Genomic DNA, 16,597 nt, shown 5'->3' with positions numbered 1-16,597 from the left:
AGCCTCTCCCAGCTGATTTGTTTGCCTGATGAATCATCCCCATAACTGTATTTTGACTCATTGACTTACCTAATTGTTCTGAAGCTGAGGTGACAGCCAATCACAGTACTAGATTAGGGTTAGGGAGTGTCAATAGAATCATAAAAATGATACGGCACAGAGGAGGCCATTCGGCCCATCGTACCTGTGCCGGCTCTTTGTAAGAGCTATCCAATTAGTCCCACTCCCCTGCTCTTTCCCCATAGCCCTGCAGATTTTCCCCCTTCAAGTATTTATCCAATTCCCTTTTGAAAGTTATTATTGAATCTGCTTCCACCACCCTTTCAGGCAGTGCATTTCAGATCATAACAACTCGCTGCATAAAATGTTTTTCCTCATGTCACCTCGTGATCTTTTGCCAATTACCATAAATCTGAGTCCTCTGGTTACCAACCCTTCTACCACTGGAAGCAGTTTTTCCTTATTTACTGTATCAAAACCCTTCATGATTTTGAACACCTCTATCAAATCTCCGCTTAATCTTCTCTGCATTAAGGAGAACAACCCAGTTTCTCTAAATCAAAAGCAAAACACTGCGGATGCTGGAAATCTGAAATAAAGACAAAAAATACTGGAGAAGCTCAGCAAGTCAGGCAGCACCTGTGGAGAAAGAAACAGAGCTAATATTTCAGGTCAAAGACGTTCTGATGAAAGGTCTTCGACCTGAAACGTTAACTCTGTTTCTTTCTCCACAGATGCTGCCTGACTTGCTGAGCTTCTCCAGCTTTTACTGTTTTTATCCCAGTTTCTCTAATCTCTCCACGTAACTGAAGTCTTTCATCCCTGGTACCATTCTCTGCTCCCTCTCTACACCACACTAATGCTGCCTTAAGACAACTCTGAGGATTAGGATTGAGGATTTGTTAGTCACTTTAGACCTGTGTTTAGTAATTGCCTGACATTTAATAAGAACACTCTGGTATCACATTAATAATATTTTTATCACAATATTGCTGATGTGAACAGAGGAATTATTCCTACAATGCCCATTTTCTCCCAGTGTCTTGATGATTAAATCAACAACAACAATTTTCATTTATGTAACATTCCTCACGCAAAAGAACGGCAGAACACTTTATAAGGGAGAGACTTAGATACTGGATGAGAAGTGAAGGAATTTGGCAGGAAGTGAAGATTGGAGGCATGGTCAAAGTGAAGGTTTCTGAAGTTATGCAAAGAAATATAAAGGTGAAGGAGTTATGGAAGAAAATTTCCAAAGGGAATAGCTGAAAGATCAGCTTTTGATTGTTGATGTGGAAATGGGTTGTACTCTAGGCACAAAGAAAAGGAGAGTGAGATGTAAAGCTAGAGTAGATTTCCCCAATAGGGCAAGTGGAGTCTATGCAAGGATTAAAATTTGATTTGCTGGGGCACAGGGAGCCAGTGGAGTTGGAGGAGGACAGGCACAATGAATGTGTGTGCCGGTGTGGAAGATGAATCAGGCCATGGAGTTCTGGATTAGCTGAATGGTGGAGGCAATGAGAAGAACATTTGAGAGGAGATTTACTAGAATGGTACCAGGGATGAAAGACTTCAGTTATGTTGAGAACTCAACCTCAGGGTGATGAAGGCATGGGTAAGAGCACCCAGGGAAGGGGGAGGGAAAAGCAGAAGCATAAGTGAGCAAACATCCAGAAGTGGGAGAAGGCAATCTTAGCAACAGACTAGACATGGGGTTGGAAGCTCAGCTCACGATTGAATAGAACACCGGTTTATGCACTGCATGGTTCAGCCTAAGCAAATAGCCAGGGAAATTGATGAAGTCACACACGCTGGTAAGGGCCGAACAGGAAGGCTTCAATTTTGTTAACTTTGAGGTGCAGGAAATTTTCACTCATCCAGGACTTGACGTCAGACAGGTAGTTAGACAGTGTAACAACAGCCCTAAAGTCAAAGGCACGGTAGTGCGGGTCCGAGGGGGTGGGGGTGGTGGAAAGAGTGGGGCGCGCAGCAGAATCTTCTGAAGTATGACCCTCTAGTCCCATAGCTACTGCCAATGAAATGATCATATTTCATTCTATCATCCAGATGCTTGGACAAATAACCATTAATTAACATGATCCTTGGCTATTCCTTTTTTGAGCAAACCACCTGGTAATCTCTTTACATCTAAATTGATGTAATAGTGATCATCCTTCTAGTTTGGCTAATTAACCCTTTTGTTTTCCCAGTTCTGATGGAGTAGTAGACACACCGTGGACAGTGTTGAGTTCTGCTTGCCGTGATGTTATTCCTGAAAGTGTCTTTTGTCTGTTAACAATTATCTGATGTGCATTTCATTAGCAGAGTGTCAGAGAGATACGGATAAGCTACTTTTGAGTCACCTTCCCAGCCCATCCTAAAAAATAAAGTTAACATTGTAAACAATGCAAAAATAGAGTAGTGCTGTCTGGAGTGCAATCTGTCAGACTCTGTGCTAGGTTTGTTTCAATTAAAGCATAAAGGCTGTGAGTGTGCAGAAATAGTCATGTATCATTTAAAGAATAGTTAATAAAGAACAATGAAAACAATTCTCTGAGGGAGGGTCGATCACCTTTAAAAATAATGAGAAGCCAGGGAGAAGGGACATTTCTTTGGGAGAGGGGCCTAAACTATAATCTTAAACATTATCAATGCTACAAAAACTGAGAAGACTTTTGTTCTATACATTGTTGAAGTTTAATTCCTCTCCTTAAAATTCTCAGAAGCAATAAGAGCCCATACGCGGACAACTCTTAATGCATTTTATGATATTCCTTTGTCCACTGTTTTAATGTAGACATTAACTTGTTTATTTCAAATGTGTTAACACCTCTACTAAAACAGTGGATAAAGGATGTGCTCTGGGACCAATTTCTTTTATAAATTATACTATAAGTCTTGGTGAAGTGGACCAGATTCTAGATGATTTGCACTCATTGGTGACTTCCACAATATGCTTCAGGTGGATTTTAAATATATTTTGTCAAATTTTGTTTGATAATGTTGCTGTGAAGCACCTTAGGACATTTTACTACATTAAAGGTGCTATATAAATGCAAGCTGTTGTTGTTTATATAATGTGTGTGTTGTGAGTGTGTGTGTGCGCAAGATCTCTGGCCTTGAAATTACAGTGTGCAAATATTAGCATAAGAATGCTTAAGGGGTTCATATGAAATTCCTTTGTTTGGTATTTTACTAGAGGCATTAACCCACTTAAAAGGAACATCTCCATTAAAATATGGAGCAGTGGAATTTATACAAAGCATTCTTATGCTATTAATTATACAAGGTAATTTCAAAGATTCTGTTTATTAATAAACTGCTGAAAAGCAAGTCTCATCAGGATAAATAGAAATCCTCATTGCAAAATTCCCTCTTTAAAGTGAGTCCTGATCGCAAGACTCATTCTTTAAAGGGGTGAAGTCATACTGTGCAATATTAACATACAAATGCGTTAATGCATTTGAATGAAATTCCTTTGTCCACTGTTCTAAAGTAACTGTTAGCCCATGTAGTTTTATATCATATGATGCAATTCCACCTCATAAGTAATTTATATGAATTGAGCCTGGCAATTATATTCTACTATTTAGTAAAATTAATATATGAGAAATTGTCTGGAAAAAACATAGCAAACCATTACGAACTCCAAGCTGAGCATCTGTCAATATTAATACCTACACCCAGATCCTGCCCCTTTCTCCAGTGATCAATTTCAGGTCAGTTTCATCCATCCATCCATCAGGTCAACCATCGCTGTGTACTTAGGCTGATTTACCAGCAGAGCCATCAGTAATTACATTAGTGTAATAAAATAGAATCAACAGTTTAGAAAGAGAACTAATCAGAGTAAAAACAAGCAGATCTCTCAAGAAAGGAAAATACACTTTGAAGGAAAAAGATATTTCAAGTGGCTCAGGTAAATGAAAATTGCATGTTTACTCATTTCTTAGCACCAATTTTCAATGCAACTCCCACCCAATACAGAAGAATGTAAAGAATTCTGATTCATCAATAGTTCCATCAAATTGTTCTTCCTGGGCAAGCTCAAGCCTATAATTAAATTCTTAAAACAGAAATGTGGTCAGTTGTTTGAGCTTTATGTACTTATTGCAAAATGTTTTGTTTACCTTGTCAGTTATATTTCAGTACAATATTGTATTAATGGAATGTGTTTGATCATCAATTGGATATATTCCCACATTTATTGGTGTTTTTTACACCTTGGAGTGAGTCTGGATTCTCTATTTTCTAACTATGCTGTCTCCAAGCTCATCTTATCCATGGGACTGACTTCCTCTCCCTTGACCCTGTTCCCACTAAACTACTGACAAACCAATTTCCCTTCCTGGCCCCCATGCTAGCTGACAATTCTGAATTATTCCCTTTTCTCAGGTACTGTCCCCTCCCTTTCAAGACCACTGTCATCACCCCTTCCTCAAAAAGACCCACCCTCGACCCTTCTGCCCTTGCAAACTACCACACCACCTCCAAACTTTCTTTCTTCTCCAAAGTTCCTAAATGTGTTGATGCCTTCTAAATCAGTATCCATCTCACCCATAACTCCCTGTTTGAATCTCTGCCATCAGGTTTTTAATCTCCCCCAGCCGCAGCACCAAAAAGGCCTTAACCAAAGTCACAAATGACTTTTTTTTGTGACTATGAATGTGGTGCATTATTCCAGTTGGGTGGGACTAGCCTTGCTTGGTTCCACTATTATCTATCCAATTGTAGCCAGAACATCTCTATCAATGACTTCGCTTCCCACCCCCGCACCAAAACTTCAGGAATCCCACAATAGTCCATTCCGGGCCCTCACCTCTTCTTAGACTACAAGCTGTCTCTCTGTGACATCATTCTTGGTCATGGGGCCGGCTTCAACATGTACGCTGATGACACTCAGCCCAACTCTTCCACCACCTCTCTCGACCCTTCCACTGCCTCTGTGCGGTCAGGCTGCTTGTCCAATATCCAGTCTTGGATAAGCCATAATTTCCTCCAGTTAAATGCCATCTTTGGCACCTGTCGCAAACTCCATACCCTAGTCACAAACTCCAACCCCCACTCCAGCCACTGTTTAAGGCTGAACTAGAGTCCCGTTTCACCCTGAGCTGAGCTTCTGCCTCCATACCCTCTCCATCACAAAGGCTGCCTACTTCCACCCCTATTTCCCCCATCTGCCATTGAAATCCTCATTCATGCCTTTGACACCTCCAGACTCAATTACTCTAATGCTTTCCTGGCCAGACTCCCATCCTTCACCCTTTGTAAACTTCAACTCATCCAAAACTCTGTTACCCATATCATATCCTGCACCAAGTCCCACTCACCCATCACCCCCATCTTTACTAACCTACATTGAATCTTGGTCCCTCAATTACTCATATATAGAATTCTTGTCTTTTGTTGAGCCAGTAAGCAGACATTTTGTACACAATCTCCCTACAGTGACATCGTGAACAGAGAGGTGTCCTCATTCATGATGCCATTTGAGCTGAACTTCATGATGTCGCTTTGCAGTACCCAAACTCTGACCAACAGTTTTAAACATAAAATAGGTAGACAGGACTACTGATAAATATCTGTGAATGATCAGATCTCCTGTATATTCAGGATAAGAAGGATAATTAAAATCAATACACAGTTCTTTAAGATATAATCTATATGGTTCACTTGCCAATTTTTGCAGACACCATATAAAATTGTATTTGTGATAATAAGGTAACATTATTGGATAGTATATGAATACAGAATAATACAATCCTCAAGTTTTTAAAACCAAAGCATAGTCTCAGCTAATCACTATGTCCTGATTTACCTCTTGCTTTCTTTTATTCTTTGCAGCCTTGGAGGTATCCTGTAATGTGGACTGTGGCCTTTGACTGGGCCTTGGCCCTTCACCATGATTTGGCGATATATTAAAAAAAATCAATCGCAAAACTCTTGGTGTTTCATTTTCAGTTGTTTTTCTCTCTTTAAAACCTCAGGCTCTGTAACTTGGCTCTGGCTATTAAGTGTTGTGCTAATGTCTATTGTTTCCTTCCACTGACAATTTGCATGTGACTTGAGCTGGAGGGAAGGCGGTTTCAAGGATTTATGTATTTTCACACAGGAATCACAAAACAGCAAACAGACAAGAGATGACAATGCTGAACAACAACAAAAAAAATATTTGCCAGTCTGTGAGAAAAAATGCATGTAATCTGTGTTTAACATCTGCCTATGCCACTTAACACAAGAGCAAACAGGGCATGGGGGTCTACAGTAGCTTTGCTATCAGTTACTAATCCTGTGTTCTCCTCAAAGCTTTGCAATAGTCTCAGGCCTTTGAAACCCTGAGTGATAAAGCCAAACAAGTATTTTCAACATACCTGATCATTTATCTGGCATGCGACTAGGTTGTGATCATAGCTCCGTCCAAACCTGATGTATTTGAGCCAGCTCCCTATATCAGGCTGACTGGCATCGATGCAGAACTTTACATTGCCTAACTCGTCCAAAACCTGGAAGAAAAATGTTCAGATAAAATCAATATAGACTGAGTCACAAAAGAGGCCAGAAATAAACTATGTACCTCCCACATAGCTACAACGAAAAATGGCCCTAACATATGTGTGCATTCAAATACATACAAGTAGCTACAGTATTTGATCTTAACATAGGACATATATTTAATCCCTTTAATTGAAGGTTTATTGGAGGTATACAGACATTCTGTAGACATTTCCTGATGATTAGAGGGGAGGGGGAAAAGAGTCATAATTCACCTCTTTTCCTTAGGGTGGAATATGACCCTGACTTTTATTTTGTAGGGTCGTGACCCCCCTCCCCATCACTGCCCCCATGAAGTCAAGATCTATGATGCAAAGGTTTTATCTGTACACATCAACAGTTTATAGTTACTGTGGATTTTTAAATTATTCCCTCAAAGGATCAACTTCAGCACTCTCTTCATATGAACAGATGCTTGATTGTCCAAACATCTACTGGAAAACAAATATGCATGAATCCCTAAATATTGGTACAAACATACACTATATATTATGGTGGTGGGTCTGCATGAACATTTGTTTCAGTGGCTATCTATATAGTATACATAAGAATAATTGATATTGTGCTTACTGTTTTCATCGTCATTCTTCTGGAGATTAAATTAAGTAACATTGAACAAAACATTTCTGGATTGTTTTATGAAAAAAAAATATCTCCTGCGAGACAAACTAATAATAAAACACAAAAAGATAGAAAAGTCTTAGAATTTTTCATATTTGGCAAAAGTTGTATCTGGCAAAACTAACTTTGACAGAGCCAGTAATGAAGGTTTTCTGCCTAAAATGTGTAATATAAACATTATATCCATGTACACACATTATTTATAGTGGGTAAGGACACACATATAGACAGAGAGAGAGATTTACTTGCATAGCTACACAGCACAAATAAATTATATATTATAAATGATAGACTTGCATGTGTAAATATAAACAGTTTTGTCCACCCTGTATGGACATGTACAGTTTAAAATAAAGTACCTTTAATATTCACAATTACCGTAATGTCTATTTGAAAGAGACGGGTATTGAACTAAATCACTTTATAATATGTAACCTTCAAAATCATGCAACTTTCACAGTCTAATCTATGGATCAGGCTTGAGGTATAGTAAATATGAAAAAGGTGGTAACTGCAAACATTGAAAGCCGTCTGTTTGAATTGTGAAAATGGCTCTTTTATCATTTAAACTGAAAGCACCCACACATTTAAAAAAAACTTGGGAAGATCAGAATGTGATGCCAGGTGTGTTAGGCAGGTTTAAATGGATTTGTACTTAATGAATGCATTGATAAGGATTCAGGGGGAAGAGTAGGCTATGTTAGAAATCAGAAAATTACTGAATGTTTAGGTATTTTGCTAGAATTTAGGGGAAAGAGGTGTTAGCAGCAAAATACACCTTCAAACAACAAATAATACAGCTTCAAATAACAAGAAAAGCAAGCTATCATTAAAACTGGGAGCAGAAAGAACATTGATAATGCAACCATTCTGGGCCCATCAATGATTAAACAATGCTATCAATAGACACAGCTATTTAATTTAATCCCACCCCCCCCCAAATATTATTTTCATAGAACATATTTGCATTTCTTTGGAGGAACTGGTTTTATCTAGTAACTTTTGAAGGTTAGGAGGCTAGCCTCTGTTTACCTAACCTCTAAGCACTATAACATGCAAATCAGACAGCCTCTACAGGAGCTGCTCCAGGTCATTAACTTGTAATAACTTTCAGGGACACACTACTGTATTGTAAGGTGCTCTTACACTAATCATAACTGAAGATCGGTCACCTCTTCTAAACTCCGCTGGTTACTTCATATTCCATGGGAATTAATAAAACGGGCGCTTCTTTGGAAGCCCAGAAACTGCGGCCATTTAATAGTCCGTTTATGGATAAAGTAATCGCGGCCTGTAACAGTCACTCTGAATCGCTCTGCGTATAGTGGCGAAGTCTGATCACCTTACTTTCCCGAGCTACAAATATAGGGGAAGCAACGGTCGCCCATTGAAGTAACAGTTTTAAGTCGAATCCTATCCAAATATTTTATATTCTATAAATATAACATTTTATATTATATATAATATAAAATATTTTATCTTCTTGGTATTTTTTTAAATTTTGAAAAACTTTGAATCTTGTCCATTTAAAGCAGGGCTTTGTATAATATTGTAGAACTTGCATTCGCTGTCTTACATTTTACTCTAAAACCTATTTCTAGATACTGGGGAAACACCTGGAGCGACGTGGTGCACATCTGTATAAATTACCTTTTCATTTACTAAATATATTTTAAATAGAATGGAAACAGGAAAGGGTTTCGTCTCCCCGAAGATCGCCTTCTCCCCCGATCTCATTTCGTTAATAACTTAAATACCAGCGCATATCAGGGCAGAGGAAGGGGTCGAGTGAAAGTGGGATAATGAGGGACCAGGACAGAAAATGAACTAATGGAAAGCCGTGCCATTGAAATCTGGTATTTATTTTCAATGGGACAGGACATTCGCTAAAAGTGCGGCGTTGTTTGCAGGTGCTGTTTTAAAACAAATTACTAGAATGAACCTCGATTCAAAGAAGACAGAAGAGGGCTGAAGCGTGTTTCTGCTTTATTGCAGATCTGCCACCGTTTTAGGAAGAAGGGCAGAATCCCATTCCAAATCCATACAGGCGAGGTCCCGTCTTCGGGGCAGTCGGCGGGCGACAGGATAAGGCACAAGCAAACAATGTCCGAACAGAACAGCACTAGGAATTGGGCGAGAAGTCGCGGGAATCGCCTTTATTCGTGCATTGATGTGTTTAACATTGACTCAGGGGGGTGTTTGGAGATGGTTAAAGGTTCAGGAGGCCCCCGCTGCTGAGAGCAGACGGTGTCCGGTTCCCCACTCATCTCCGTGGGCTCCAGTTACTGGATCGGGAGACCCCCGGGCTGCCCAAGTTTCTCAACGGCAGGCGTGAATGAAACACATGGAGGTGAGAAGGGTGGGTGGGTAGTTTTTTAAAAAAAAACAAGAGGAAAGTTTTAGTGTCCGTGGTCTTGAGTTTGGGGATAAGTCTGAATTGAAGAAAGAAACTTTCAGCGGCTGCTAGATCAATGTTAAAAAGTGAGAGACTGCTAACCCTGAACAATGTACCTGTAAGAAGGGCAGAGCGAGAGAGAGAAACCAAGAGTTTAAAGAGAGCGAGAAAGTCGGAATGGGAGGTCGGTAGGAGGCTGCTGCCTTCAATCGGCGAGAGGGGCAATGAGAGCGGCAGTCGGTCGCTTACCTTCAGGACGCTCAGCTCAGCTCAGAGCCCGCTGGAAACAGCCAGCACCCAACACTCTCCTCCAACTGCCGTTAAACAATCCCCTGTTCGAGCTCCAAATCCAGCTGCTTCGGCCCAGGGCTTTCCTTTCGGCTGATCTTTCCCCCACACCTCCCCCTTTATTCGGTTGAAGTGACTCCTGGTTGCGAGGGATTTTTGAACCGAGGGCATATGTAGGGTACTCTCTATCTCTCTCTATCACTCCGGGTTAGTTTATTTGTCCTGTGCAAAAAAAATCTCGGTCAAGGCCATCAAAGTTGTGCAGAAGGAGGGGGTGGGACCTCAGGAGGGGGGGCAGCAGCTCCTGTCCTGACCAGATCACACGGGTGGGGAGTGTAAGGGGAGCAGAGCCGTGGCTCACTCTCTGGACCTGCTTTCCGATGAGCTCGGAAGCAAATCCATCCACACACGCGGCTTTGCCTGGACCTGAAGCTTTCTTTCCCTTTCCTTGCCTTTCTCTCTCTCTCTCTCTTCCCTCTGATGAAGTGTCAGAAGCGTCCTCGATCGCCGAGGTCAGCAAAAGGTCGTTATTGGAGAGAGATCTCCTGGAGAGCTCATTAAAAAGACAGTGACCCGGTGACAGGCTAACATGGGCTGGATTTAAAGAGACAGCGTCCCCTTTTTCTCACTCTCTCTCTCTCGATTGCATTACCTTAGGAAGTAGGATGGAATGAAAGCTCAGACGCTCCATAACACGCCTATCAGTAACCAGCATTGCCTGGGACTCGCAAACAGTTATAAGTCAAAGCCGACACTGCATCGGCCACTTTATAGCTTGTAAAGCACTATCGAGTTATCTGCTAACCCCCCTGTTAACAATACTTTTTTTTTAATTTAAAAAGGTTAATGAATAAACAGGAAAGAAAACTAGGGCCCAATTAGAACAACTTTATAATATGTAGAGTATTTAAGAGAACTGTCATAGTTGCTGATTAAAGTTTATTTGGAAACGAAAGTGTGAGTTAAATATATACACACTTATATGTGTGTATTGAAACCTTCAAAAGTTTTATATTTGATCATGTGGAAGCACAATTAGATTAGATTTACATTTTTTTTTACAAAATGATAGTGTTATTGCTAAGAATTAAATATCACGGAGATGTATTGTGCTTTGTTTTATGTTTATTTTTTGCTAATAACCCCCTCTCCCCAACACACTAGCCGCAGAAAGGGTCCTGTCTGCATAAATCCCTTGCTGAATTCGGATCCAAACCATGTCCACTGCCTCGATCCCTACTTTTACTATTTGAAGAAGTCATCGGTATAAAGCAAGTTTAAAAAGTGCCGTCTTCTCTGTGGGCCCGCGTGGCAAGCAATTAAGTTGCTTTAAATTAGACTGTACGTTGAAAGTCTGTCAGGAGAACAGTGGTGTTTCCACACTTTGTACAATTCGACTTGCTTTGATTAATAATCATAAATCGAATCCGCTTTCATTGCTAGAAACTTGGCTCGATTGAAGCTGCTTTGGAAAGCCCTGGCTGAGCTGAAGCCTGACCAAAGCCTTGAGAAGAGAATAGGGTGGAAGAGGCTCAGGGTCATTTTTCTGCCGTCCCCGGAGCACATCACCAGCCCGATAGAAGCAAACATAAACTTTCCAATTTTTTTTCCGAGGGGCCCGGCGGTGGTGGTGATTTGGGGGGAATAATTTTCGGCTGCATTTAGTGTTGAAAAATTGTTAAATGTTCAAAGGCTCTTGAATACGTTTTATGCCACAAAGTAAGTAATAATGCGTTAAATTGATAAATAAAAGGACCCTATCCCTTTAGAAATAGGACAGGAAGTACATGTTTTTAAACCCCAGTGATATAAAAAGACAGCGATACATCTCAACCTTTGGTCTTGTTTCTCGAACGAGGATTGTCAATATAATTTCATAACAACACAACTTCATATACTTTATAAAAACAGAACATCCTGGAAATACTCAGCAAGTCAGGCAGCATCTGCGGAGGAAGAAACAGAGTTGACGTTTCCGGTCGATAACCCTTGGTCAGAACTGGAAGTGAAAGATTTAACAGTATTTAAGCAAGTACAGAGCCATGCCAAAGGGGTGGACAAATGTAAGGAATCTTACAACACCAGGTTATAGTCCAACAATTTTATTTTAAAATCACAAGCTTTCAGAGATTATCTCCTTCCTCAGGTGAGTGAGTGAATGAGAGCTTCTCAAATCGCCTGATTTTAAAATAAATTTGTTGGACTATAACCTGGTGTTGTAAGATTCCTTACATTTGTCCACCCCAGTCCATCATCGGCATCTCCACAAAGGGGTGGAGAGCAGGAATGATTACATGACAAAAGGATGATGGTGCATGACAAAGGGGGGGGGGAAGTTCTGTAAATAGCTCCTCTACACCTATCTTATGTTTCTTTCCTTGTCCCATTACCAACCTTTTTGCTTTGCACCATCATTCTTTTGTCATGTAATCATTCCTGCCCTCCACCCTATCACAGTCCTTCGCTTTTGTTCTCCACCCCCCTTTCCCTGGCTCTGTATTTGCTTAAAAACGGTTAAATCTTTCACTTCTTCCAGTTCTGACGAAGGGCCATCGACCTGAAACGTTAACTTTGTTTCTTTCTCCACAGATGCTGCCTGACTTGCTGAGTATTTCCAGCACTTTCTTTGTATTTCAGATTTCCAGCATCCGCAGTATTTTGCTTTTCATATACTTGTAATTGCATTTACGTGTACACAGACACACACTCAGACACAGAGATACACATGCACACACGGATTCGCATACAGACATTCACATAGACACATATTCATATAAAAACACGCACATACACCCTGACACCTTCTGGATATCTTTCCAGAACAGAAACACTGAAATCAAACTTTCTGGACAAGCAGGGGGGACAGATCAGAACTCGCGAATAGAAAGAGGATTCCCCCTGAGTAAACTGATCCGTTACTGTCTGGAGCATTCCCAGACCTGGCTGCACCCTCTGGGTAATCGGCGCTGACAAAATTCAGATCCCTTCATTCTGATGGGCCCGGGGAGAGGTTCCAATTATCTGCTAATTGTCTTGTTCCCTATTTTACAAGGTGCTGAGGCCTTTCTCCGCCTGGTCACCCTCTCGTCCAGTCTCCTTCACTCACTCCGCCACCCCACCTCTTCAGGTCCCCCAAAGCTCTTACTGGCATCAACCTCCATATAGTGTTCGCTACATTATCTTTATATCATTTAGTTAAAGAAATGGTTTTAATAAATGAGAAAATGAACTTTGAAAAAAGAACAATGTCTGCAGGGAAAGGTATTTTCCACTTCATAACCCCCTCCGGATTGAGACTAAACTTTTTAATCACAGGTAGGTTGGCCGGCGAATAATAAACAGATTGGGAACGGTGTGTTTGCAAGGGTCCAGTCAGAGATACAGGCACGTTTAAAATAGGCATGTATTTTAAATTGCTTCAATCACGAAGACAGGGTCTCTCGGTTTTTATGATATTGTTATTCACAATATGAATGGAGGTTTTTTTTAAAAAGCATCTATTACTGCTAGGCTCCACCGCGGAGTCAGCGTTGGAGAGTCGATGCTGGCCTCATTTCCACCTACCCAAGGTTAGCAACTTTTCTAGTCTGTCGAGCTACATATAAAGAGAGATACTGTGCTCGGTGCCAAAATACGCCCAAAGAGCACGTTTAATTGACGACTTTTATTTATTTAGTTAAATAAAATAAATCGCTCCCTGTGTCATTGCTACACATTGTAAAGGGTTCCTCTGCTCTGTGTGATCAGTGATGTTGATCTTTTTTATTCAGATTCAAATGTGTTTTTTTTTGTTGTGTGTGGAATTATTGACGTGCAATTTTAAATGCGACGCTAGGTATTGCCGGATAAACTCCGGGACTCCTTTGTAAATAGCACCAAAACCTGGGCAGGGATTCCCATAGACTACAGCGCTGAGAACCTTTACTAAACCCCGGTTGCTGACCGCGAGCTTCCTGCCGTTCCTCAAGATGTCCATTGTTGGAGCTTTTTAATTTAGCAATAAATTGGGCAAGCTGAACCTATGAGCTGTTCTATTTTCTTCCTGTCAGGATGAGGGATTTGTTTTATGATGCATTGTGTGTTAAATAGAAGCAGCAGTGAGCTGGGAAACTGATTACTATACTGAGGAGTTGATCTGCTTTTCTGATATAGAGCTGGCTTTTTAAAAAAACACAGTTCTCTGAAAAGCAGGAAATGTTGCTGTGTAAACAAAAGCGTCGAGTATCAGTAGCACGTCCTGGGCAAATTAGCTTTATATTGATAGGGCTGGGACTTGGAGCTGAAATGGATTGTGTGTGGGGGAGGGCAATGACACAAACTGACCAGCAGATGGCGATCGTAATTGATATTAAAAGGATCTGACATTGGTTTTCGATTTTAGCCAATATTTCATGTGTTTTACACATAATCAATCCGCTGATCTCCGCATCACTGTAAACTTCTACCGTTTCAACGGTGCTTCTGAAAAATCTCATAACTTTCAGATGCTTTTTATTTAATTTTCCTGGGGGTAGTGTGATCTTACAGTCTTAGTTACACGGCCTGCGCCACTGTACAGAAAGCCATTCGACCTAATTGTATCCGAGGAATAGTCACAATACCAAGCTTACTTGACGATGAGACGAAGTAGCCGAGGGATTACTGGACAATTGGCTGTGACATCATGGATTTAGCGGTAAAGTCACAGAAAACCAGGAAATGACTTTATTAATAACCTTTTCTGTGCAGTCACATTTATGAAAATAACTCAGTCCTGCGAGTAACTTTTAAAGGGACACTAGTCATTGGGGTTTAAATAGAGAGCGATAAATCTCAAACTCTGGTCTTACTTCTCGAACGAGGATTGTCAAGATAACTTCATGCACTTATAATTATATTCACACGTACTTACACAGATACGGACACTCTCATACTTACACACTCAGACACAGACACGGTTACAGGCGTACATATAAACATGCACTCATACACATAGACACACACTTATATGAAGACATGCACACACACACCCCTTCACGCACTCACATACAAGTTCATACAGATGTATACACACGTGGACCTTTTCACCTGGTACACACATATCCACACACACAAGTATACACAGAGGAACTCACAAACCTAATAACACAAACACACTCCCGTAGACTTTCACACTCACATACTGCTCTGATGGTCTGGTGAATAAAGGCACTGTCCAATATAACAATAAGATGGGATCCCAGGTCTGTTCTGAGTTAGCTGATCTCAAACGAGGCAGCAGTTGAGGGTGCTACAATTGTCCTCAGGGTCTCCTTGATTATGGAGGGGAAAGCCAGCTAGAATTTCCAATCTTGGTTACTATCCAGTGACTCCCTAATGGAACGTTATTTCTGGGCAAGATGTCGGATGAGAAAGGATGAAGCTTGGCTGTGACATCCTCCACAGTGAAATAGTCCGTTGGCACTCACTGAGCATCAAGAATGGTTAGTTGAGCAAGGATTTGTGGAACTGTACCCTGCAAGAGTCAAGGTTGAGGTAAAATTGGTCTTGGGCAGTAGCACAAAATGGGCAATAGCGAATTGGTGGCCAATTATACCGCCACGTGGTTTTCTTTTTCATTGACTTCATTGAAAAGGAAAATGGGATGGAGTGTAAAACAGACTGACAATTCACTATTGCCCATTTTGCACTGTTACCCAAGACTAATTTCACCCTCAATGGTTTTAGGAAATTGGAAAAAATCTCCAAAGAAAGAGAAACACATACTCAAATATGCAAATACACAGACATATTCACTGAAACAAAGGCACACAATCACACTCATCTGGAAACACTTACACAATGACACTAAGAGAGCTATTACAGTACACCATGGGACATATCACCCCAGTGATACTGCCTGATCAGTGCTGCACTTTGGTGCCTCACTGCTGGTTATATTTAAATATTAGAGGAGCACCAACAAGAGCAGGACCTCTCTCCTAACATTCAAACATTGAGAATTAAATTCATAAATATCTTGACAGTCCAATGGGCCTATTTGAGGTGGCCTCATATCGCTTAACGTCAGTGCACTTGGGAGTCGGATAACCTAATATGTCCCAAGTTGCTGATCTTGCTTCAACAAACATCTGAAACTGTTTCACAATTATATGAAAGGGGCAGTGTAATGATACAGTACAATGCATGCATAGAGACAGAGATACACAACCACACCCAAACACTCATCCATCCAGAAAGATTTATACCATCACACTGACACTTAGAGAAACACAATACAACAACAACAACTTGCATTTATATAGCACCTTTAATGTAATAAAATGTCCCAAGGCGCTTCACAGGAGAGATTATCAAACAAAACAGATAGATTTTTAGACTCTAGGGGAATCAAGGGATATGGGGATCGGGCAGGAAAGTGGAGTTGAGGTTGATGATCAGCCATGATCTGATTGAATGATGGAGCAGGCTCGAGGGGCCGCATGGCCTACTCCTGCTCCTATTTCTTATGTTCTTAAAATTTGCCACTGATCCACATAAGGAGATACTAGGACAGGTGACCAAAAGTTTAGTCAAATAGGTAGGTTTTAAGGAGCTTCTTAAAGGAGGAAAGGTAGAGAGACAGAGAGGCTTATGGAGGGAAATCCAGAGTTTAGGACCTAGGCAGCAGAAGGCACGGCTGCCAATGGTGGAGATATTAAAATCAGGGATGCACAAGAGGCAAGAATTGGAGGAGCACAGAGATCTGAAGATTATAGGGCT

At 40.8% G+C, this 16,597-nt stretch overlaps 1 protein-coding gene across 8 annotated transcripts in view; it reads right to left on the bottom strand.

Moving 5' to 3' along the window:
• Window positions 1-16,597, bottom strand: part of mecom (MDS1 and EVI1 complex locus) — a 649,231-nt gene that overhangs the window by 111,936 nt on the left and 520,698 nt on the right. For 7 of the 8 annotated variants that reach the window (XM_067995110.1, XM_067995114.1, XM_067995111.1 and 4 more), the window contains exon 3: window positions 6,372-6,503. In XM_067995110.1, the coding sequence (XP_067851211.1) occupies window positions 6,372-6,503 (132 nt within the window). Of the gene's footprint in view, window positions 1-6,371; window positions 6,504-9,817; window positions 10,599-16,597 lie in introns of those variants that run through there. The other variant, XM_067995117.1, reaches the window with a different exon arrangement.

The sequence above is a fragment of the Heptranchias perlo genome, chromosome 13 (genome assembly GCF_035084215.1).
Source record: "Heptranchias perlo isolate sHepPer1 chromosome 13, sHepPer1.hap1, whole genome shotgun sequence".
Taxonomy (NCBI): Eukaryota; Metazoa; Chordata; class Chondrichthyes; order Hexanchiformes; family Hexanchidae; genus Heptranchias; species Heptranchias perlo.
Note: the sequence above shows the minus strand (reverse complement) of the source record. Positions and strands in the feature narration are given on the sequence as shown.